Raw genomic sequence first — 26,030 nt, 5'->3', positions numbered from 1 at the left:
GTACATGTTGAATGTAGAAGAAAATATACGAATCCAAAGGATATTGAGAACTTTAAACGTCATTCCACAGCTGAAGCCATCAAGAGAACCAGTAAGAGACTTTCAGTAGGGCCGTTTAATTATAAATCGGAATGCCTGTACTGTGGCCAAAATGTAATAGTAAATATAAAAACGTCCCACCGCCCAGGGGAATCATTCAGTTGTGTTAAAACGGATACATTCGTCAAATCCCTTAAACAATGCTGCAATGAACGTAATGATGAATGGGCATCCGAAGTGAGAGGTCGAATAGAATATTGCAGTGGCGATTTACACGCAGCTGACAGTGTTTACCATAATTCGTGTGACAGTAATTTTAGGCGCGGGGGAACCCTACCAGCACAATTCAAGCAATGCACTAACGTTCTTGAAAGTGAGGCTGAAATTAAAAGAAAAAGGCCAGGACGCCCTGAGAATGAAGAACAGTCGGAGGCTTTCATGAAACTATGCTCTCTAATCGAAAATAATGATGAAAGACAATGGACCATCTTAGAACTTTGTGATAATATGGCTTCATTTCAAGAACATCCTGACATTGGTTCGTACAGTCCAAAGTGGATGAAAGAAAAGTTGAAATCTTACTTCGGGGATTCTTTGGTGTTCTCGCAGAAAGAGGGGCACGGAGATGTAATTACTCTCAGAGAAACAACTCATAAAATTCTATGCACATTTTATGACAATACCAGTACTGATTCTAGTGACGAAGCTAAAAAAATCGCCATGATTAATGCTACAATTAAATTCCTAAGAAACGACACAATATCTAATGTTGAAACTGTAAATGATTCCTATCCAAAATCCAGCGAACTAAGTCTCGCATCTGCTCTTGATTTCCTCCCTGACACAGTTCGATACTTTTGCGAAGGTTTGATCAGTGGAAAGGAAACTAAACAAAAAGTTGCGTCGTTAGGACAAGCTATTGTACAGGCGATAAGACCACGGGCTGTGATAGCACCCTTACAGCTAGGGTTAGCGATCCAATTACATTACCATCTAAGATAGCGACATTAAATACTATGGGGTTTTGCTCATCATACAGCGAGGTTCTCAGATTCAATATGACTGCTGCCTGCTCTGATGCGGATATGCCAATTGGGGCGATGTCTAAACAAATGGCACTCTCGTTTGCAGCTGATAATGTCGATCATGATAAAATTACGATAGATGGAAAAGGTGTATTCCATGGAATGGGGATGATCGCTGCAGTAACACCACGGAACAACATTACTAAGAAAATTCCACGTATAGATATGGCGAAGTTAGATGTAACTGGTCAGAGTAAAATTGACATAAAACACTACCACCATTCGGGACAGACCCGAAAACTTAGTTTTGATGCTCTTCTGAAAGTGTCAATTTGCCCGAAGATTGATATGTTATGGAAACTCAAACCTCATCATAATACACCCAACTGGGGAGGAAGCATGAGTCTGATTTACAAAGACCGTGCTCACCATGGACAATCCTCGTTGTATTTCCTGAATATGATAGATATGCGTTCTAGTGACAAAATGTGTATATTTTCGACATTGTCATATCTCTCAAACCTAGCTCGCAATTACAAGCTTTCGGCCATTATAACGTTCGACCAACCATTATTCTGGAAGGCATCGGAAATTCTGCATGATTTGAATGATGATAATGATTTGAAAAATATTGTGTTGATGCTTGGATCATTTCATACATTGATGAACTTATTAGGCGCTATTGGGACTCTAATGGATGGGGCAGGTTTGAGAGACGTATTACAAGTCATTTATGGTGAAAACACTGTTGAACACATGCTGCGCGGTAAAGCTGTCCAAAGAGCCCTACGCGGTTTCCTAATAGTTGACAAATGTCTAAAACAACATTTGATCAGGCTTTTAGCTGTTGACAATGAAAACTTCGGCCAGACAATGGATACTCTTAGTCAGAAATACGAGTTAATTATGGATGGAAGGGAAACCGTTGAATCACTGGCAGAAGATGAGACTTTTATGCAAGTACTTGATGTTATGAATTCCAAAAAGAACGAATTGTCCTCAAAATCCAAGACGAGTGAATTATGGTTTGGTTTTCAATATATGATGCAAGTAGCTCGAAATTTAGTTAGAGGTGACAGAATGGGTGACTGGCAGATTCATAAAGCGGCTGTGTACGACTGTCTGGAAATCTTTGGGGCTGCAGGACATTTCAACTACCTAAAATCAGCACATATGTACCTTCAAAATATGGCGAAATTAGAAACCACGCAACTTAAAGTAAATGCTATGTTTGAACAAGGACTCTTCGTATTAAGAAGAACCGAAAAATTCTGGGCCAGGCTTGGATTGGATCTAGGTATTGAACAGTTCCTCATGAGGTCCCTCGAGACTTAAGGAGGTTTAACCAGAGGCAGTAATATGATTGAAAAACAAATCGCCTTGTGGACAATGTCGGCACCTGTTTGCTCTCAATATAATCAGGCAATGCAAGAATTCACAGGAAAGATGTTCGAAACCAGCGAACATCACAAAGAAACGATGCCATGTCGCATAAAGCGTGACGCAGAAGATTCTTCGAAGGTTTTCAGCAAATTCAACAACTATCCGCCTTTGATCACATATCCCTCTTTGTGGAATATCATCTCTGGTTTGGAAGCCAATCCACAAGTGAACGTTACTGAGTTTAAAGAAGTGGGCAGGAGAATTATGGAAAAAATGGTAGGACAACAAGTCTTCTCTTACTCATTCAAGCGTAAAGATCGTGCCGTTACAATGGCTTCTACTGCCAGCTTGAAAATAGACGAAGATAGATCTATTAATCCAATTGCATTATTCCAACGCCTCCTTGTAGTATCGCAGACTGGTGAAGTGTCACTTAGTGGTGCCATGGAGTACGAACTTTGTCTGTTCCCACCTTCTTTGTTTGAAAGTAAAAACGTGATGAGGGCGCCCGACAAACCAGCACTGTTGCAAGCCCTCGCAAAGTCTATTCACAATGAAGAAGCTGAAGACAACAAAGCCATTTTAGATTATATACCGAGCACTGACTGGTATGTTATGGACGGTGGTTCATTACTGCACCGTATCAAATGGACACCAGATAGTTCTTATGGTTCAATAATAAAGTCGTATGTGAAACTCTTGGATAAGTATGGTCTAGATAAAACAACGATCGTCTTTGATGGCTACGACAGTGGACCAATGACCAAATATTGTACACAAGAACGACGGCATCCCTGTAAATCTAATAAAGTACACTTTACTATCGATAGCATATTTCACGGAAAAAAGGAAGAATTTCTGTCTAATTCGTCCATCAAACAGCTCTTCATTACGATTTTAGGAACAGAGATTAAGAAAGCTGGAGGGCAAGTTGTCCATGCTAATGGAGATGCAGATCTAGACATTGTACTGGAGACAGTGAACACGGCGCTAAAATATATTCCACAACTGTGATTGGTGAGGACACTGATCTCCTAGTTCTACTGTTGTACCACTTAAAAGACCCAGTAGAGTCAGAAAAACTATACTTTCGGACGGACAAAGAAGCAAAAAACATTAAGGTTTATGATATAGCATTGGTAAGACAAATCCTGGGAGAACGTGTTTGTAAGCAACTACTGTTTCTACACGCTTTTACAGGGTGTGACACAACATCAAGGATTTTCGGAATTGGGAAGTCGACGGCGTTCTCCAAACTTATGAAATCCACTAAACTAGGAAAATCTGCGGATTTGTTCACTACTAGTGGCAAGAATGTGGAGGAAATTTCGAAAGCTGGCTGTGAAGCAATGCTCACGTTATTCAACAGCAAAGAAGAAAGTTTAGGGAAATTACGCCATAATCAGCTGACAAGCAAGGTCTTCTCGTCGAAAAACGTTGTCACGCCTGAACGGTTGCCTCCGACTGTGTCTGCGACGATATTTCACAGCTTGAGAACATATCACCAAATAATGACTTGGAAGGCTGAATCTGGTGATATGGTGGTGACTGATTGGGGATGGAACATGTCTAATGATAAACTCTTACTTTTACCAATCATGACTGATCAACTTCATGCACCGGACGAATTATTGAGAATAGTTCACTGTAACTGCACCACACACTGTGCCAGTATGAGATGTGGGTGTCGACGATACAGACTCTCCTGCACTAGCGCATGTGGTTCGTGTCAAACGGACAGTTGTGATAATAGCATTAAACCCGATATTAATGCAGATGGAGAGGATAATGATGCACTACCTGACATTCCATAGTGTATAATTTAAATAAATGAAATGGGGTTTAACCTCCTACTGTTTTGCTACGACTGGGCTAATGAAGACCGGTATGATTTAAATAAGACACTTAATATATAAAGTGTGATATTACCTCCATTTATTCTTACTTTAATTTATTAAAATCCATTTCTATTCAATTTGTTTATTTTCTGACTCGAAATTGCGTTATGACGTCACTTTATATTTAATTACTTCCTTTTCTGACTCGATATTGCGTTATGACGCCACTATGACGTCATAGCAACAATTTGACCCCATCATCTGATTCAGTGGTATCACTTTTATATTAACTCATAGTACATTTATATGGTCTAAAACGCTTCCTTTCCGAGATATTTAGCATTTTAAGCCATTTCACGTCGTCGTCCGCCATCTTGGATTGATTATCGATTTTCGCATAGACCCGCAAATCCGATTTTGGAAGATTTTTTGTTTTTTGATAAGCAAGTACCCTAGATACAAAAACAGTTGAATCCAGCTTTCTGCAAATTTATTCCAGGTCATAGTGGGTCTGTTCCATAGATTTACTGGTCTATACTGTGGATAAGAAACCTTTGTGAATTTTTATGAGTTTTATTATTTTTCATTTTTCTAATATTATTATCAATTTATCAGTTATATCCACTCTATTTCTTAGATTTATTACAACATGTGGTTTATTCTAGTCTAATTGTACATTTAATCACACAGATATATAATTTAATTACCATTATCTAAACAAACCATGGTATATCATAATTGTATTGTAGGTACTATCCCATTCTGTCAGTAGTATTGTATCTATCATCAATAGCTACTTAATTGCTTAACTTTACCCAATGGCTACTCTTAACACTTAATTAGTTAACAATGGCCGACTAGTGTAGACACGGTGTAAGGCCGGGACAAAATTTTCGATTTTTAACCAGTTTACTGTAATGTAATGTCATATAATTCACAGGACATATTCGGATATGCAATAGACAAACACAGGATAGAATATATTGTGTGTTGTGTGGTTGTAAACATTATAAATTAGGAAAATTTCAGCTCTTCTTTGTGTTTGATGAACTCATGTCAGGTAAAAACTAGACGGACAGCACTTCACCTGAGTAAACTGTTCAACATCTGATTGTGAGTATAATCCCCTATACCAGGTTACGTTTACTAGAAAAATGAAAGGCGGTAGAAAACAGAATAATAAAAGAATAAGGGTTGATCTTTCAATTAGTACTTCTGATAGCATTAACGACTTCCTCGACTCTGTACTTCAGGATGAAGATTCCGTAAAATCTCTTGTAGCCGAACTACTGAAACATGAAACGGATCATAGCTGTGATAGAACCAGAAATTACCAAGCATATCGACAGCCGTACTGACGAATTAGAACAAAGGTTAGATGACCTCGAACAGTATTCTCGACGTACTTGTCTGAAATTCTCCGGAATCCCCGAAACTCCCAATGAAAGCACCGATAACATTGTTCTAACACTAATAAACAAGGTCATTCTTACTAAAGAAAACTGTCGTAAACTTACAGAACAAAACATTGGTAGAACCCATAGAGTTGGCTCCAAAGTGGGTGGACGAAATCGGGATATTATAGTGCGCTTCATCAGTTATAGGGATAGGGCCAGTGTGTACGCCAATAAAAGAAATCTGAAAGTCTACAACAGTGAAAGACCTCACAAAACCTACATCAATGAGGCTCTGACAAGGAAGAGATCACAACTATACTCAAAAGCAAGAGAACTGTTCAAATCAAATAAGATCAAAAACTGTTGGACTTACGATGGTAGAATTTTTGTCAGACCCCTCTCGGACGAGAAGAACGTCTTAATCAATAAAGAAAGTGATCTTGGTGCATTTATTACTCGAACGATACCACAAGAGTTAACGGTAAATCAAGCGACAGCTACTGGTCAGCGTCAACAATCAGTATTTAGCACTTCAACGATACAAGATGGAAATGAATCGGAGTTGGGAGAGTTAACAGCAAATCAAGCGACTGCTACGGGTCAGCGTCAACAATCACTCTTCGACATGGGTGTAGTAATTGGGTCATCTTCTACTCCTGCACCAAGAACTCAAAACTTAGAATAATTTCGCACTGAATAATTGATGTGTGTGATGCTCTCATTCTATATATATACCATCAGAAGTTCCATGTCTTCCGTTTAAACTCCAGTAAGTCCTAAGTAATAACTTCAATTTAATTATATTATATTACAACCAATAAATTAAAGGGATGCCATGGCGCAGCTTATAAGAAATCGGCCTGTAAAGTACCCCAACGACGTTTGCTTTTCCTAAGATTTGTCTATAATATTAAACATACATAGTGCAAGAGCTAAATCTGCCTATTGCGGGTCTTTCTTTAGGCCTGAAATGTAGTCCAGATTACTAGTCAGACTTTATTTAGCCTATCCTGACCATAATCAACTCTCGATGGATCATTTTGGCTGAAATTTTCAGCGGATCCCCTTTGCACTGTCTGGATTTTAACTGTTATAGTTTAAACTGTCAGTTATTTATCTAATCTCCCATCATGTATCTTTAATAATAATAATATTAATAATAATAATGCTTTATTCAGTAATATCTTATGAATGATAACATATACAAAACAGCTAAGTCGTACTGATCACATTCACGTTTTTCACCTCTTTCGAAGAGCTAGTTTATGTATTTGAGGGACAAATTTGCAAAATTGAGAAAGGATAGTATCAATCTCCCTCCTATATTCATAGCTCCAAACTTCGGCCCCATACAACAAAGCGGGTTTAATTACCAAATAGAATATCTTGAAACTGATAGAAATTGAATTCCATCTGGATTTGCGAAGGAAGTCTTGTATTGGAAGAAAGGATTTCCAAGCTTTAACTGTTAACATGTAAATAGCTATTTGTATATAGCTATTATCGAGGGTACAATATGTTAGTGTGTTCATCTAGCTGTTCTTTCGATTGACAACGATAATAACTACATGTAACAGCACCGACTCTTGAATTACGTTAACTTATACCTAATGTATATTAATTTTAAACCTGTTTTTATTGGGAAGGGGGGGGGGGGGGGTGTTTCGAGTTTTTGCGGAGTCGTAATCCTATTTGAGCATAACATAACTTTCAGGTAAATTTATGCGTGTCTAGATAAACAAGTATTCTTTAATGTAAACGATGCAATTTTATAGTGTTACCAGTTTGGTTTTTATCTGTACCATGCCAAAGAAATGTTAATTTTTCCAATAAGATACGAGACCTATTATTCAAAAATACCCCATTCGCTTAATGCATAAAACTTGAGAAATCCTGGCGCAATCTCCACTTTAATAGCATACAAGTACATGGGAATTGTTTACCACAAAAGGCAAGCACTAACGCATTATTACAAACTGTCAAACAATTTCCTTTACATGTATTTAAACTGTCTCAGCGATTACAGTAATAAATTGATTTACAAATCAATCCAGTTATCCCGGATCTCGCACGAGCCATTGTACGTGCACTTTACACCAACCACGTGAGTAACAGTACACGGTCACGTGTACAAGGCAACAACACAGCGTCTATCAGCTTATTAAAGCGGGCATACCATTTGACCGCTTTTGTAAAGTAGCTTGTATATATGTTTCATTATGTTGGTCTTTAAAAAATGTATATATGTTGTTCTATAGATTATCACACATAAACCCAAAAATTATAGATTTTTATTCTTCTGCATTGTCTTTCCTTCATTATTTTTCTGATCCATAAAGTAGCATTGACAACCAAAATTTATCATTTTTATTGTATTACTACCATTATTTAATCAACGAATTTGATATTATTTTTACTTTTGTTATCCCATCACTTCTTTTACAATGTGGTGACATTGAACAAAACCCCGGCCCTAAAAATCTTACTATAGTACATCTGAATACAAGGAGCATCCGTAATAAAATTGATTTAATTGCTTCCGAGTTGGATAGCTATGACATTATCTTGATATCCGAATCGTGGTTAGATTGTAGTATTCCTGATAGTAAAATCTCCATTTCATCTTACCAAGCACCTGTTAGAAAAGATCGCACTACACACGTAGGTGGGGGGGTAGCCGTAAATGTAAAAGACACTCTAGCTTACAAGAGACGCTCTGGCTTGGAAGTTGACGGAACAGAGGGCATCTGGTTAGAAATACATAGTTACAATAACAAATTTTTATTAGGTACATTTTACAGACCCCCTAACTGTACATCAAATATTAACTACTCTATTTTCAATTCATTCAACTTGGCACTCACTGATGATATCTCACAATGTTTTATCTTAGGTGACTTTAATATTGATTTTTTCAACATTTCTAATTCTTTTATCCATGAGGCTATCAATATTTTTGATCTTAAACAAATGATAACTTCACCTACCCGATACAATGATAGTGGGAAAAAGACGTTATTAGATTTAATTTTGACAAATTGTCCGATTCATGTCTCCAAAGCTGAATGCCTCGATAACTTCTGTAGCGACCACTGCCCTGTGTACTGTCAACTTTCATTTCAGAGTCCACAAAAACGATCCTTTAAGCGACTAATTTGGGATTATGGGAAAACGAATACTGATGCACTTCAACAAGAAATCCGCAGTACTGACTGGGACACACTCCTCACTAACAATACGGTCGATGAGTCATGTAGTAAATTTACAAGTGAATGAATAACTGTAGCAAAGAAATATATTCCAAATAAATTAGTAACCATTAGACCACGAGACATGCCGTGGATGAATAATAGCATAAGGAAGTTAAGTAAATTGAAAAATAAAATCCACAAAAAAGCTAAGAAGTCAGATTTGGCAGACCACTGGGCACTTTTTCGTAAGACAAGAAATCAATATATATCTTTAATTCGGAAATGTAAAAGTGAATATCATGAAAGTTTAGATAATAAAATTAATGATGTCAATATTTTTGATCTTAAACAAATGATAACTTCACCTACCCGATACAATGATAGTGGGAAAAAGACATTATTAGATTTAATTTTGACAAATTGTCCGATTCATGTCTCCAAAGCTGAAAGCCTCGATAACTTCTGTAGCGACCACTGCCCTGTGTACTGTCAACTTTCATTTCAGAGTCCACAAAAACGATCCTTTAAGCGACTAATTTGGGATTATGGGAAAACGAATACTGATGCACTTCAACAAGAAATCCGCAGTACTGACTGGGACACACTCCTCACTAACAATACGGTCGATGAGTCATGTAGTAAATTTACAAGTGAATGAATAACTGTAGCAAAGAAATATATTCCAAATAAATTAGTAACCATTAGACCACGAGACATGCCGTGGATGAATAATAGCATAAGGAAGTTAAGTAAATTGAAAAATAAAATCCACAAAAAAGCTAAGAAGTCAGATTTGGCAGACCACTGGGCACTTTTTCGTAAGACAAGAAATCAATATATATCTTTAATTCGGAAATGTAAAAGTGAATATCATGAAAGTTTAGATAATAAAATTAATGATGTCAATAACCTTGGATCAAAGTCCTGGTGGCAGGTAGTCAACTCATTTATAAAAACTACAGGTTCATCGAACCATGACATACCTCCTATAAAAACAAATACTGGCACAGCATTCACACCTATAGAAAAGGCAAATGCACTCAATACTTATTTTGCTGAGCAATCCAAACTTAATGATCTTAATCACCCACTGCCATTAATTAACCGAAATACCAACAGTATAACTAATATTACTCTACAGCCGAATGAAGTTAAAGACATGCTTGACTCTATCGATACTTCTAAATCCTCTGGCCCTGATCATATTAGCGGAAAATTATTAAAATCTATATCTAAGGAAATTTCTAACCCATTATGTACTCTGTTTAATCATTCCCTTAGGTGTGCTATCTTCCCTTTGATCTGGAAACATGCTAACGTCGTAGCGATATATAAAAAAGGAAATAAGGATATATGTTCCAACTATCGCCCGATATCATTACTCTCGATAATAAGTAAGATCCTTGAACGTTGTATTTATAAGCATGTCTTTAACTTCCTTCTAGATAACAATACACTTACACAATTTCAAAGTGGTTTTATGAAAGGAGACTCGACTATCTACCAACTTCTAGACTTAAATGATTTTTATTGTAATGCAATCGATAAGGGTTATTACATGAGAACGGTGTTCTGTGACATCAGCAAAGCATTCGATAGAGTTTGGCATGCTGGACTCTGTCTTAAACTTGATGCTGTCGGGGTCCGAGGCACATTGTACAGTTGGTTTAAAAGTTATATAACTGGTCGATCACAGTGTGTTGTTCTGGACAATGTCGCCTCGGAGTCATCATTCGTCACTTCCGGTGTTCTATTTTTAATTTATATTAATGACATCATTGAAAATATTCAATCAAATATCAAATTGTTTGCTGATGACACGTCTCTCTACTTACTGATAAAAGATCCGTCGGAAAGTGCGAAAATAATGAATTCGGATATCGAGAAAATCAACGTTTGGTCCAAAAAATGGCTGGTTTCCTTCAACCCCACAAAAACAGAATCACTAACAATATCTATCAAACCACACAATAACATACCACCACTTTTTATGGATACTGTTAAAATAAATGATGTGCAAAACCACAAGCACTTGGGTCTTTTCTTCCAACACAAACTTAAATGGGATATCCACATAAATAATATTTGTAATAAAGTATCAAAATTAATCAATTGTTTAAGATCCCTAAAGTACAGGCTAAATAGAAAATCTCTTTGCATAATTTACAATTCCTATATACTACCGCATTTCGACTATGCGGACATTATTTGGGACAATTGCACTGATCGCCTAGCGAACCAACTAGAACACCTTCAACTTGACGCCTTACGCACTATTTGTGGGGCTGTAAAGGGAACTAGCCACCGTTTACTCTATCTGGAAACTGGTATTATTCCTTTGAATGAAAGAAGAAAAAGACATAAATTACAGACAATATATAAAATTATTAATGGAATGGTTCCAAATTATTTATCCAACCACATTAAATTAAAAACATCTCCATATAATCTTAGAAGTAAACCAGAATTAGATGAAATATTCTGCAAAACATCTCTCTATTACAATTCATTCTTTCCATCAGCTATCCGACTCTGGAACAGCCTAGATCCGTCCATAACAAATGTCTTATCACTCTCAAAATTTAAACAAGAACTCTCTAAACGTGATCCGAAAATACCTCTCTTTTATTATATTGGCAAACGTAAAAATCAAATTATACATACTAAACTAAGACTAGGCTGCAGTAATCTAAATTTTCATAAATTTACAAGACATATTTCAAACACCCCCGAATGTTTATGTGGTAATATAATAGAAGATCCTTATCACTATCTCCTTGTATGTTCCTTGTATTCAGATGCTCGCCACAGAACAATCGACACTTTACCTCATACACAACAAAACACTAAAGTGCTACTATATGGATCGGAAACACTATCATACAACGAAAACGTGTCAGTATTTAACGGGGTCCATAATTTTATTGAACAAACCGAAAGATTTAGATTTTAAAAAATATCTGATTTTAATTATTTCAAACTTATGTTTACATGTAAATATTTTTATTGGGTTATGTGTACATATATATATATAATTTCCTTTTATCTATTCTTTTTTCTTCTTTATTTTCAAAATATTGTAATATTATGTAATTTATTGTAACCGGGAGAGGGGTTTATATAGGCTTTGCCTGTTCCTCAATCCCCTCAGTTTTCTGAATAAATATTGTTTATATAAAAAAAAAATTAGTTATTTGTAGAATAAACCCCTTTGATCTTGTTGTTGTCCTGTATGGTTTCATGAATTGTTGTTATAGTTTTCTGTATATATTGATCTCATAATTCTTGCATTACTGTATTAGCTTGATAACGTTGAGAGAATACTCTTCGAAATAAATAAGTAGCTGCTTTTCCATAAGTATGTGTTTTTGTGTACAGATAAAAATTGTGACATGTAATAAAGTGTCCACAAACAAGCCAACAGTGAGGCTGATGTCCCCCGCCGAAATAGGAAAATAATTAGAGGACACATATAAAAATCAAATTGCGTATCGCTCTGCTTACCCTGAGCAGAAAATGCTCATTATCAAACTTAGTCAAGGTATTACTGTAATGAAACTAAACACCAAGTTTCATCAATCTCACTTAATTAGAACTAAAGTTATCGTGTCCCAAAGCATCAACCAATCAAATTGCTTATCTCTGCTTACCCTAAGCGGAAAATGCTCATCTTCGAACTCCATCAAGGCATTGACCTAATCAACACATACACCAAGTTTGAACATTCTAGCTCAATTAGGAAGAGAGTTATCGTGCCCCAAAGTATCAACCAATCAAATTGCTTATCTCTGCTTACCCTAAGCGGAAAATGCTCATCTTCGAACTCCATCAAGGCATTGACCTAATAAACACATACACCAAGTTTGAACATTCTAGCTCAATTAAAAGTTATCGTGTCCCAAAGCATCAACCAATCAAATTGCTTATCTCTGCTTACCCTAAGCGGAAAATGCTCATCTTCGAACTCCATCAAGGCATTGACCTAATCAACACATACACCAAGTTTGAACATTCTAGCCCAATTAGGAAGAGAGTTATCGTGTCCCAAAGCATCAACCAATCAAATTGCTTATCTCTGCTTACCCTAAGCGGAAAATGCTCATCTTCGAACTCCATCAAGGCATTGACCTAATAAACACATACACCAAGTTTGAACATTCTAGCTCAATTAGGAAGAGAGTTATTGTGTCCCAAAAAGTGTGACGGACAGACAGACGGACAGACAGACAGACAGACGGACGAACCCATTTTAATAGTCCCCTGCTTTCTTCGAAAGGCGGGGGACAATAAATGTGAAATGACATCCAGACAGACAGGGGCGACAACATAATTAAGTCCACATGAAAATATGGACGTTTAAAAACTGTAGCCTCGGCTGCGGGAACAAGCCAAATTTGGACTTTCATCTGTATGAACAGACAAAGGTGGCAACAAAATACACCCACACTGAAATCAATAGGCATCTATGACCTTAAACGCTGTGTGTAAATTTAAATTTAATCTGACACTAAACCCCTTTTCATTTCCAAAATAAAAATCTAAACTTCAACTTACCAAGCCTTCAAAGGATCAATATCATTTTCAAGCTGTAGGAAATTCCTCTGACTTAACCAGTCATCACTCAAAAACTTTGACCTAAAAAAAATACATATAAATATAAAGGTATGCAATGGTCTACAATTTATATCGATAGGGTTCATCCTCTCATGACCGCAATGCTTTACACCAAATGCAAGTCCAAGAAACAAACCTAAGGGACACTTTATGGCTATAGACTGGCTTGTCTGGTATCCATGGAAATGCCAAACCAGCACTTGCCAGGCAAGATATGCCCACATTTTGCAAGAGATGGATAGAGAACAAGCTAAAAAAAAACACTGCGATTTTTCATACAACCAGCTATAATCCAGGAAGTTATGGTCTGAAATGTGTGAATATCGAAAGGAACTGAGATCTTTTGAGATATAAACATATATTTTATGTTTCATCCAAATCGGACAAAAACTGTGTGGGTCAACAACCTTCGTATTACATACTTTTACACTATTTGCATTCAAGCAGCATCCATTTTGTCGGTGCGATTTTCCCGAAATTCGAACTCAATCATCATCAGGGTGTAACAGTGATATATTGAAACGGTTTTAAAAATAGTGACCGCACAAGCTAAAAATGTGATTTTTTGTTCAATCCAGGAAGTTATTGTTTGATATGTGCGAATTCCGAGATCTTTGGGATATAAACATATATTTTTATTTTCATCAAAATTGGATAAAAATTGTGACCTTTAGAGGGTCCACAACCTTGGTATTACCTACTTAACACTATTTGCGTACAGGGAGCGGCCATTTTGTGCGGCAGTTTCGATTGTCAAGAAATTCGAACCCAACCTTCATTACGGTGTAATGGTGAAATGATCGAGCGGTGAGGGACCACAAGCTAAAAAAAGCAATTTTTTTTATAATCAGGGGCCATAATCCAAGAAGTTACAGTCTGAATATCGACAGGAAGCAAGATCTTTGGGTTATAGACATAGATTTCAAGTTTCATCAAAATCGGATAAAAATTGTGACCTCTAGAGTGATTTTTCGTACAATCGGGGGTCATAATCCATGAAGTTACGGGCCAATACATGCCATTTTCGAAAGGAACCTAGATTTCAAGTTTTGGCAAAATTGGATAAAAATATCAATTTCTTTAGAGATGAAGAACTAAATACAAGATGACAGGAAGTCAGTTATGACATCATGGACTTACAATGGGCCATCTGGAATTGATTATACTGGATCTCACAGATCACAAGACATCCCACCAAAATAGTGAGGCATTTTAATTTCATCTCCTATGCCGTTACACTATTTTTAGCGGAGTGAGAATCATTTATGATATTTCAGTTAAAAATTTAAGTTCTCTTATTTGTTCAGAAATGGCAATGTGATCCTTTTGAAAAGTACCGAAAAATACAACAAAAGTTTGGAAAATACCCAAAAAATTCTGGAAAAACCAAAAAAAACTCCAGGAAATATATTTCGGTATTTTTCAGATCTTTTCGGTAATTTTTTTGAAATTTTGAGGAGTTTTTCCAGAATGTTTCGGTACTTCTCAATTTTGGGGGGGATTTCTTCCGTATACGGTACAGCCGATCCGTTTTTTTCATTCTTAATTTTAGCTTTTCACTATCCATGGTCATATTAAGACAGCAGTTTAGACATGTTTTAAATATATTATGTAAAATGAATGATTTTATTAGAATTACACCTGTAGAAACAGTGGCCTGGTTGTTATACTTGTAATCTCCCTGTGAAATCGCCCGACCTAATATCCTTAGTGAGTGTCGAAAAAACCTGACTGACTGCCACAGTTTGTGTCAATGTGATCAAAATATCTATTGGGGCTCTCTTACACAATTTCTCTACACGAACGTTTACTTGGCTCATTGAATCTCTGTTCATCCCGACCGCAAGCAAGTTGCAAGGTAAAGAGTCCACATGGCTTTGTTTACAAATGCGTCAATATCAATACCGGAAAACACCATGTTATACTGAATACCGGAAAACACCGGAAAAACACTAAATACCAGAAAACACACTAAATACCGGAAAACACCATAAATAGGTAACCCAGAGCCTGGTCCTCTGTTTGTGGGGAGTTAGGGTTAGGGTTAGGTTTTTCCGGTGTTTTCCAGAGGATCAGCGGGGGGTTAGGGTTAGGTTTTTCCAGTGTTTTCCAGAGGACCAGACTCCGAGTTACCTATTTAGGATGTTTTCGGTATTTAGTGTGTTTTCCGGTATTTAGTATTTTTCCGCTGTTTTCCGCTGTTTTTCGGTATTCAGTATAACATGGTGTTTTCCGGAAGTTTTCCGGTTGTTTTCTGGTGTTTGGTTAGGGTTATAGTATAGTATAGCCCTACAAATGCTATGACCTTGTACTTGACCCCAGATCTTTTGACCGCAACCCTGCAAGCGTGACTGCTGATTGGCCAAAGTTTAATAGCTGTGCAGGATCCAAATCACACCAATGCAAATATGGCTCCGCACTATAAAGAAATAAGTCATCGATTTTTGGCCTGTTTCTAACTTGAACTATAAAATTTACAAATTTTATCGGAGAACTTTATTGACATATTGATTGCACGATTATCAATTGTCCGATTATACCGTTTTAGCAAGAGCGAAGATGACGACATTTCAACCCAAGAATGAGTCGAAATGTGCACGAATCAATAATGAGATAAAGACAAAATAAATGAAAATATTGTCCGATTATACCGTTTTAGCGAGAGCGAAGATGACAACATTTCAACCCAAGAATTCTGCCTAACATTATAGCCACAGCTAAATGAGTCGAAATGCGCATGAATCAATAATGAGATAAAGACAAAATAAGTGAAAATATTGATTTTGATCGAAATTAAGATTTTCACAAAAATGAGTCTATAAATATAATATCTATCGACACAAAAGATCAAAATAGCAATAAAACATTTTAAAACACCTGTATTTGAACGTTTTGTAAGAGTACCGTATTCTTAAATCTGTCCTATTTCTTAAAATTCTCGGCGAAATTAGTTATTTTTCTTCGCTCTCTCAGCGGGACGACCGGTCATTCCTCTTGCATAATAATTGGCATAGTTGTAAAGCTGAGCATCCCTTGTTTACAAATATGATCAAAATATTGTCAATGAATTGATTTTGAACGGATACAATAGAGTTTTAAAACCCCTAAAAAATATAAATATACTCCGCCTGTTGCCATGCTGTCTATACAACTCATTTGCTGATTGGCCCAGACACCGCAAGGCATTATGAATAAATATTTGGTTTTGGCAATAATGTTTTTGGGTACCTACGTGCGATTCACTCTGATCAGTGGCAGAAAAAAATTAATTCTGATCTTCTATAGATTGCTGTTGAGTGTTAATCGAAACCACGTAGCTGATTATGTAAATTAATCGACAAGCGGGGTTGTGTCATTGAGTAATACTATTACTAATCAACTGTCACAGGTCAATGATAAAGCCGTCGACAACTCATTATTTTCTCCGAATAATTAATCCAAGTGGTGATTATTTGATAACTCTTATCTATAGGTCTTAAATTGAAATAAACAAAATGGCCAATATTTTTTTTTTCAAAAAGAATTTTATCGATAGCTGAATTCTGTTTACTGTCGCTTCTTTATACGGCATGCAAAGTAAGGAAAATCTCTTATCACCATGGGTCGAAAAATGAGAATGACCAACGAGCTGAAATGCGATGATTCTCAAGGTCTGCCATTGAGTATCCTCTGAATAATGTTTATATCTACATAAAAGCCAAAATGCACAAAAGTGAACCTAAGCATTTCTTGACTATGAAATTAACATTTCTATATAGGCTAGCCGAGGTAGAACAAAACATTTTGGATATTTTTTAATAGAGTCACATCACCATTTCTATATAGGCTAGCCGAGGTAGAACAAAACATTTTGGATATTTTTTAACAGAGTCACATCACCAGAACTCAAAACTTGATCTTGGACCAGTTGATTTTTCTTCATCGCCAGGTATAAATGTTGATAGAGTTGGTGGTACAGTAGTAAGCCGACAGAACAATAACATCTGTATCATCGCTTCTAATTATTACACGAGAATGGTTATCCACAGTGTCAATTGTATGCAGCAAAATCCTTGTATACGTTTCCTCATGGTTTCTGAAACAATAGGCGTTTCTGGGCGTTCAAGCTGTTTTAATATCTCTCCAAATCAAGATACTTATTAATTCCCTCTGGTTTTGCTTGAACAAACATCTTGGTATATTGCTTTTATAGCTGGCCAGATCATTCTGTTGATAAAGAACAGAAGTTATGGAATGTGTAGTATTTTTACCATTAAGAGTCTCTTCAATTTGATCAAAGTGGCAGTGGCTGAATCTCTCATAGCAGCTCCTTCAGAAGTAACGGGTCTTCTCTATTTAATTGTTCGCATAATAGTGGCGATAGGAAGTGTTTGATTTCGGCGTATGTCCAAGCGCATGCAAAGTCACGGTGCATTTGGAGATAGTATGCGACAGGAACATATTAGCTGGTATCCAAAATTTCAGTAAGACTTAACACCTTCTTGTTGGATATTATGTTGGTTAACAAGCATAAAAGTTTCCATGACCAAGTGGAAGGAAATATTTGCGTAGTGTTAATGTAACACTATTAGTTATAACGGAATATCAGTTTTGTAAATATAAAATTTATTTACACCAGGAACAAGAATATTAAACAGGAACATAAATAAAACAGGAACATAACTACATCAGGAATATAACAATAACACTAACATGGTACATTAAGACAACCATTTCGCCCTTCGCCCACGGCTGATCTTTGTTCTCTTCTGCTTTTCTCCTCTCATCTCAATGTCTTATATATACCTTCGTATTACATTCTATTTAATCAAAGGGTTCGCAGATGTGGAGTTCAAATTGGTTCGAAGTATCTAAATAAATATTTTACATGATAGATTATGGTCTTAATATGATACAAGTTATTGAGCAATTTGTCATATTCAATAACAGATACTGTAACACTATTAGTAGTGATAACAGAATATTAGTTTTGTAAAAATAAAATTTATTTACATCAGGAACATAAACATAAAACAGCTACATAAATTAAACAGGAGCATAAATTAAACAGGAACTAAACTACACCAGGAAACAATAACATTAACACGATAAGTAGAGAATAAATAAAAACATTTTCTATTTTTATCGCTTTCTCTTATCTGATGACAGTCAATTCCTTTTAAGAATAGTTCTTTTCAAACAGATATCAGCTCACAGTCTCGAATAAGAATACTTCATCTTCAGTTGAAAATCTACTGTGTGTAATCACTCTCTACTTCAGTCCAGTAAGGATAACTCATGTTTTGCGTCACTTACCGATTCTTCAAATCGTTCAACCATATCAAAGATCTCTGTGTTAAAATTATAGTTGGAATCTGTAAAACGATTTTTAAGGATCACCAGTTACTAATTCAACGTTTTTTTTCCGAAGAATGGCAACATACAGATATAATGAATTTCTAATATGGTTGTCAGTCCAAAAATGGTTAAATGCCATTCATGATATTGACAAACATATGATGAAGCGAAATCCCATGCAAATGTTACATTTTACTTTATTTGCTTGACATAATCTGTGCGTAATACAGGTTCATATTTCTTCAAAGTTGTAATTTACAGTAGGCTGATTGTTGTCAGGTGACGTCCGCCGCCATCTTAAGGTGTTCGCGAAATCTAAATGAAATGAAATGAAATGGAGTTTAACGTCCTACTGTTCTGCTCCTAAACTGGGCTAATGAAGACGGGCATACACCATACAGTGTGCTATGAGGGAAATTTTGCCTGGGCAGCGGCGCTACGGCCTACTCTTATATCGAATTCCAACTGCCAAGGGATCTTTTACGTCCCATCCAAACGACTAGACAGCTGTCCTTGTCAGACCCTCCATCCTGAATCACTGACGAGGGGAAACCACGCCGGAAAATCTGGATGAACTTTCTCGGCCAATCCAGGGATCGAACACCCGACCTCCAGGCTAGCGAGCCAGCGTCTTACCCACTTAGCCACGTGATCCCCTCGCGAAAACTAAATGATGGTTCTGTTTATAACCCGACTGAATACAAGCCGGGAGAAAAGCTATAGCGTTGTTAATCCGGGCCAATGCAGGGATCGAACACCCGACCTCCTGGCTAGCGAGCCAGCGCCTTACCCTATTTGATAACGAAGGGTGGCCATTTTGTCTGTCAGTTTTGGGTTGATTTTCACGAAATTCAAACTCAGCCGTCCTTAGGGTGTAACGGTGATATAATAATACGGTTTTTCAAATCGGATAAAAATTATGACATCTATAGGGTCCACAACCTAAAATGCGATTTTTTGTACAATCAGGGTCCATAATTCAGGAAGTCACGGTCCGATATGCACAAATATCGAAAGCAACCGAGATCTTTAGGTTATAAACTTACATTTCAAGTTTCAATAAAATAGGATTAAAATTGTGACCTCTATAGGGTCCACAACCTTGATGTACCATATTTTTACACTATTTGTGTATGCGTGACGGCCATTTTGTTTGGTAGTTTTGGTCCAATTTTCACGAAATTCGAACTCAAGCGTCATTACTGTGGAACGGTGAATTATTTAAAAAGTTTTTTAAATCGGGTAACAATCGTGACCTCTGGAGGGACCACAAGCTAAAAACACAATTTTTCGTACAATCAGTGGCCATAATTCAGGAAGTTACGATCCGATATGCTCAAATATCAATAGTAACCAAGATCTTCGGGTTATCAACGGGTCTTTCAAGTTTCATCAAAATCAGATGAAAGTTGTGACCTCTAGAGTCTCCAAAAGCTAAAAACTTGATTTTTCGTACAATCAGGGGCCATAATCCATGAAGTTATGGTCCGATACATGCCAATATCGAAAGGAATAGAGATCTTTGGAAGATAGATCTATATTTTAAGATTCGTCAAAATTGGATAAAAATTGTGACCTGTAGCGTGTCCACAAAAATTATGGATGGACGGATGGGGGCTACGACAATATACGTCCATATGAAAATTTGATAAAAAAATAATTAATAGAATACAATATCAAAAAACCATCGTTTTATCCAACGTTTCGTCAGTAAAAATACTAACTTCTTCAGGGATGAAGAACTAAATACAAAATGACTGGAAGTCAGTTATGACATCATAGGAAGTTATGACATCGTGGGAATGATGACATCATAGACTTAGTAAAATACCTGTCAATCTATAGTAACATACCATATACCACGCTATATAGTGTTTTCTATTCACAGGCATTACGATTTTTAACAATATGTAACAATAAACAACTATTTCTCTCCCGAAAAAAATCTCTTTACTTTAAATGCACTGCCAAAGACGCTACACATTTCTTCAACATACCAAGTTTGACATTTCTTGTAAGTATATAACCGACTACATACTGGATAATGATCAAATTTAAATTTTATTTTAGATTTTCTGTAGTTACCTAACCCTGTCTGAATTACCTCCCTTAATTTTATGCTTTTATAAATACACTTACATAGTATGATTTCTTCAACATAACTGTTTTGCATTTATGGTGTGGGGTTTTATATTAATATATTATAAATTGTACAATTACATAACTTAATAATTCCGATTAGTCGCTAAACTTATGGTTTTTAAGCTTTTAACGTTATTTGATCTGGATTTTCGCCCTTATTATTGTGATTTTTTATCACCATCTAAGATATGACGTCATTCCCAAAATAACGTCGCAACTCAGTCAGCAGACGGCTATCCCTCAAGACAGTCTACATTTCCTATTTGCTTCTTTGTATTCAGTTTTGTTTTTTGTTTTTGTGACAGATGGAACATGTACCCTATATGTATTGAATACTGAAGCGTTTCTTGATTGAATTTAGAGTTTAGACTACTTTTTTATACATTTCACCGATGTGGTTACTTGTATAGTTGAATTTTACTACATATGCTTACATTCGTATTTCGTGTAGCATATAGCAGATCATGACTCATGCTGGCATTGCACAATGGGTTGAATTCAAATTTGAGTGAAGTCTGTGTCACTACAGACCCGGGACTGTACAGCGCAGTGGATGCTTACGGCTAGCCCCCGGATCCATTCACTTTTTTTTAATTGTCTGTATGTTTGTGTTTTCCTGAGTATGATGTCCTGTCCGTGTATTTGTTTTTGTGTAAATTTTGTGTGGTGCAGTCCCCCTGCACTTACTATTAGATACATAACATGAAAGGTTAGCTTAACTAAAACTTAGGTAAAATTTTACAAGTAAGGAAAAATTATGCATGATTATGAATGATTTTGAAACCCCCTGGATTTAACTCATTTAAACCGTTAGGCCAAACTGAATCAAGTCTATGAATCCACAGACTTTCTGCTGTGTTCAATTTTTTCAGGAAATTTTTGTACTAAGGTACACACGAAATCATGACCAGGGGGCAGTTGCACAAAGCAACTTACGATGAAAAATTTGCGTAAGATTATTGTAACGCAAACTTACGTAAAAATCGCGTTTCACTAAAATTCTTAACTTACGAAGTTCGTAACTTTTATCGTAAAGTCTATGGCAACTCTAACCTTGTCGTAAGTTGGAAATTTTTACGTATTAATCTTTGACAAAATGGCCGCCTTGTTACTTTATGCGGATCGGCAACTTCGACGAGAGAGAATATTCAGGGATAGATTAAACCCTCTCGACAACCATACAGACGAGGAGTTAGTTTCGCGGTACAGACTTGATCTGACCAGTATATTACATGTTATTAACTGTATTATTATTATTAATGATGATATCGAAACCGCAACTCACTGATTGCATTATGGTAGGTTTCTAGTAATATGCCACAGGTAGCTTCCAAAAACTCATTGCTGATGGCACATGGAGTGTCTAGACTACTGTCTGATTCATCGTAAATTTTAAACGGATTTCTTCGATTATGAACAAACTACTTAACTTTGGTTATTATAAACTTACCTGTGTGTTTGTAATGAACTCCCGTTCGATAAAATCCATTGCACAACTAATTATCACAACGATGAGAACAATTTCTCTCTTGAAAAATTTGAAAATTTACTTGTAATTTCGACAGAGTCGATGTCAACAATGTCTTCGTGACGTATTGGTCGAATCCAATATACCTGTTGCGGGGGTTGGTTAACATTGAAAGATAGTTTGACAGCGCGATCATTTTAATCGTATATGGGTTTGGGCGACGAAAAATATCAATTGAAGGCAATTACATAGGAAATTTATATGGAAACCATTGATCGCCAGTCTATCAAATTTTCTTCACAATTAAAATATCACTGATTGCACGGATACTCGTAAAAATAAAGTCATAAATAAACTATAAATATCCTATCTTCTTTATGTTATAAATAATTTAACAAGGATCATGAAGCTTACCTCCGAATTCTCTGAGTGTATTTTTAATTTTATACGCATTCTTTCGATCGAATAATAACCGCCTCAGTAACATCTTTAAGCGTGTTGCGGCAGCCCTCAGCGTGTCTATTGCCGTATTGGGTGCCCGGGTGGGTATATAATGCTACTAAGCCCGTATGACCCCGTAAGAAGCGGAACATTAATTCTCGATTCGACAGTTTTGACCGAAGTGTGATAAAGCCCGTAAAACGAATGTATAGTTGTGTTTGTGCGGCATGCGTGTTCAAAAGTAAATAATCCCATCCGAGTCGCTAATCAAATAATTAGAACAAAATATTTCAAAAAGTAAAGCTATAAAATTTGCAGAGATTTTACTAGAATGTAAAAGACGGTAACTAAATACAGGAATGCGGGTAGTTATGTGTGCGAACGCTCAAACTCAATGCCAATTGTCGTAGGTATCCAGACCACTCGGACCAAAGACTACTCGGACTAAGACCAGTCGGACCAAAACAAGACCAGTCGGACCAATTAAATTATATTATAAGGCTAGACAATATGCTATTTATTTATTATTAAATCACAATACAAAGAAGCAAATAATTCTTATACGGAATTCTTATATTTAGAGTTGTTTGGTTCAATTTTGTGTACGTAAATAAATCAACGATTAGTTTTAAAATATCAATCTAATTTTTCTTTACTCTTGCAATGAGACTCGGTATGTCCAGACTTTTGACAGTTTCTACATATACGGGTATACTGTTCTTGTCTGATAGCCTAATTTTACTTTTTCCACATTCGCGGTATCCCCAGTGGTTTCATTCCGTTCTACACCACTAACCCCTGGGTTACTATATATGGGTGGGGTGGGGTGGAGACACGTTTTCAAGTTATCCGCCCTTGATGCGTTAATATAAACAGCACATAATAATACGAAGACTGGACGTTTATATGCCCCTTTTTAAACGTGACTACAAGTGTGGTTCTCGATATTTTGCGATTTGGAATACAATTATCAATTTATTCAAACAACACGTTATTATTAGTTCGAGTAGTCATATTAAAACACACACAATTATCAATTTATTCAAATAACACTTTATTATTGGTTCGAGTAGTCATATTAAAATAAACACAATTATCAATTTATTAAAATAACACTTTATTATTGGTTCGAGTAATTATATTAAAACAAACGCAATTATCAATTTATTAAAACAACATTTTATTATTGGTCCGAGTCGTCTTTCTGTTGGGTCCGAATAGTCTTTTTGTATGGTCCGAGTAGTCTATTTGTTTGGGCTGAGTGGTCTATCACTTGGTCAGACTGGTCTTGAACCGAGTGATCTTTGGTCCGAGTGGTCATGGATTCTTGTCGTAATTGTACTTGAATTTCCTATGCTGTCACCCCTAATACGAAATGATATCTTCCGCAGAGTGACGTAACCATCTTCCATATTGGTATTTTTCTCTGGGAAAAGTTTGTGATATTTCAATTTTTCAAGAGAGAACTTGTTTTCATCGTTGTGATAATTAGTTGTGCAATGGATTTTATCGAACGGGAGTTCATTACAAACACACAGGTAAGTTTATAATAACCAACGTTAAGTAGTTTGTTCATAATCGAAGAAATCCGTTTAAAATTTACGATGAATCAGACAGTAATTGCCTTTTAACTTTTAAGGTCAGGGTCAGTCCGGTTTACCTACTATAATACCGGTATTACTATTAGGCCTAGTATTACTACTATTAAGCCCTGTAGGCCTAAGGAGTAAAGAGTAAGCCTATCGCGGCAAAGACTGACACTTACTTCGTACAAATATTCTCCCAAACTCTGTCCTTCGATGACTTGGTCAGGCTGCTGCTCAATTTTCCTTTCTGAATTCCATAGTTCTGCTCAACGCCCTCAATCAAAACGCCGTGAGCTGCAGGGTTCCAATTTTGTTTACGCTTTTTAGGCTCCATTTCGGCTTTTGGCAGACTGACAGACGACGTATGTTACTATGTCACGCACTATGACGTAGCAAACAAAAACAAGTACACAAAAAATATGAAAATAGCATTTTATTCATAAATACACAGCTAAATCTTAGCGTATATATAAGGAATATATCTTTTCGTGTTTATGTTTCAAAAGGTAAGGATCAAATCAAACATTACGGCTATAATTGTCAACATTCAGACCATGGGAATGTTTACAGAAGTTTGAATGAAGTGACGCAACATGACGTCACGACCATTCGTGACGTATTTACAAAAAAACATATGAGAAAAAGTTAAGAAAAAACTTACTCCTGCCTTTGTGAAATCGGCGTAAATAATTCGTATCTTTTTCGTAAGTTTTTCTTAATGTAGTTTTTTTTCTTAAAGTTACGAACTTTTGTGAAACTGCCCCAAGGTATATTAAAATGGGAGGCTACATGGGGGGAATGGCCAGGTTTTTTAAGCTTTATATTACTTCTGTGCTTAAAAGTCGAGTGCTGAAAGGAGTAATGGTTTGGCCTACATATTGCATACTACATATTGCCATTGGAACTCTGTTTGCTGTGACATATGCTATAACATTTATATGTCATACTGGATGAAAACCTACTATGAACCATTACCTAATAAACCAGATATTTCATGCAGATTCATAGATGATATGTGGGCTTTATCTTCTCTCCCACTAGAAGAATCCAAAGATCAAATTTACTGTAGATATAAATAGCAACTCAGTTAATTTCCTAGATGTAAAAGTTGTCAAAGAAAAAGAAAAGTTAGAGACAAATCTATATTCCAAGAAAACAGATTGCCATCATTATCTTCCTCCATCAAGTTGTCATCTCAAACACACCTTTAACGCTATCCCTTACAGTGGTGCTCAACGATATCCCAAGAAAATTATTCTAAAGGCATTTAAACGCGCAGATCAGAAAACCAGGACTGAATTGTTGACCTACCAATCAAAGACCGATACTAATGTGAACATTATTCCATGGACAACCACCTTTGACCCTCGACAACCTCACCTTCACCAAATGATTAAAGACCGAAGTATTTTAGACAAGTTCACATATGTGACCCACCGTGTCTAATTGCGTCCCATGTTGCATAATGTCATTTTTCAGTATAGGTCAAAATAGGTAAGAAACTGCCATCTGACCGATTTTGAGTTTTCACCAAAAATCAAGTCAAAGGCATAAAATTTTGTACAAACC

The 26,030-nt window shown here is 36.3% G+C and overlaps 1 protein-coding gene across 2 annotated transcripts in view; it reads right to left on the bottom strand.

Annotated features, from left to right (window-relative positions):
* LOC126829638 (cystathionine beta-synthase) overlaps positions 1-26,030 on the bottom strand; it is a 196,491-nt gene that overhangs the window by 52,259 nt on the left and 118,202 nt on the right. Inside the window, exon 12 of one of the 2 annotated variants that reach the window (XM_050559636.2) lies at positions 13,428-13,508. In XM_050559636.2, coding sequence (XP_050415593.1) covers positions 13,428-13,508 — 81 coding nt within the window. Of the gene's footprint in view, positions 1-13,427; positions 13,509-18,714; positions 18,842-26,030 lie in introns of those variants that run through there. The other variant, XM_056102637.1, reaches the window with a different exon arrangement.

This window comes from Patella vulgata, chromosome 8 (genome assembly GCF_932274485.2).
Source record: "Patella vulgata chromosome 8, xgPatVulg1.2, whole genome shotgun sequence".
NCBI classification, from domain to species: domain Eukaryota; kingdom Metazoa; phylum Mollusca; class Gastropoda; family Patellidae; genus Patella; species Patella vulgata.
This window is presented reverse-complemented; position numbering and strand designations above follow the sequence as displayed.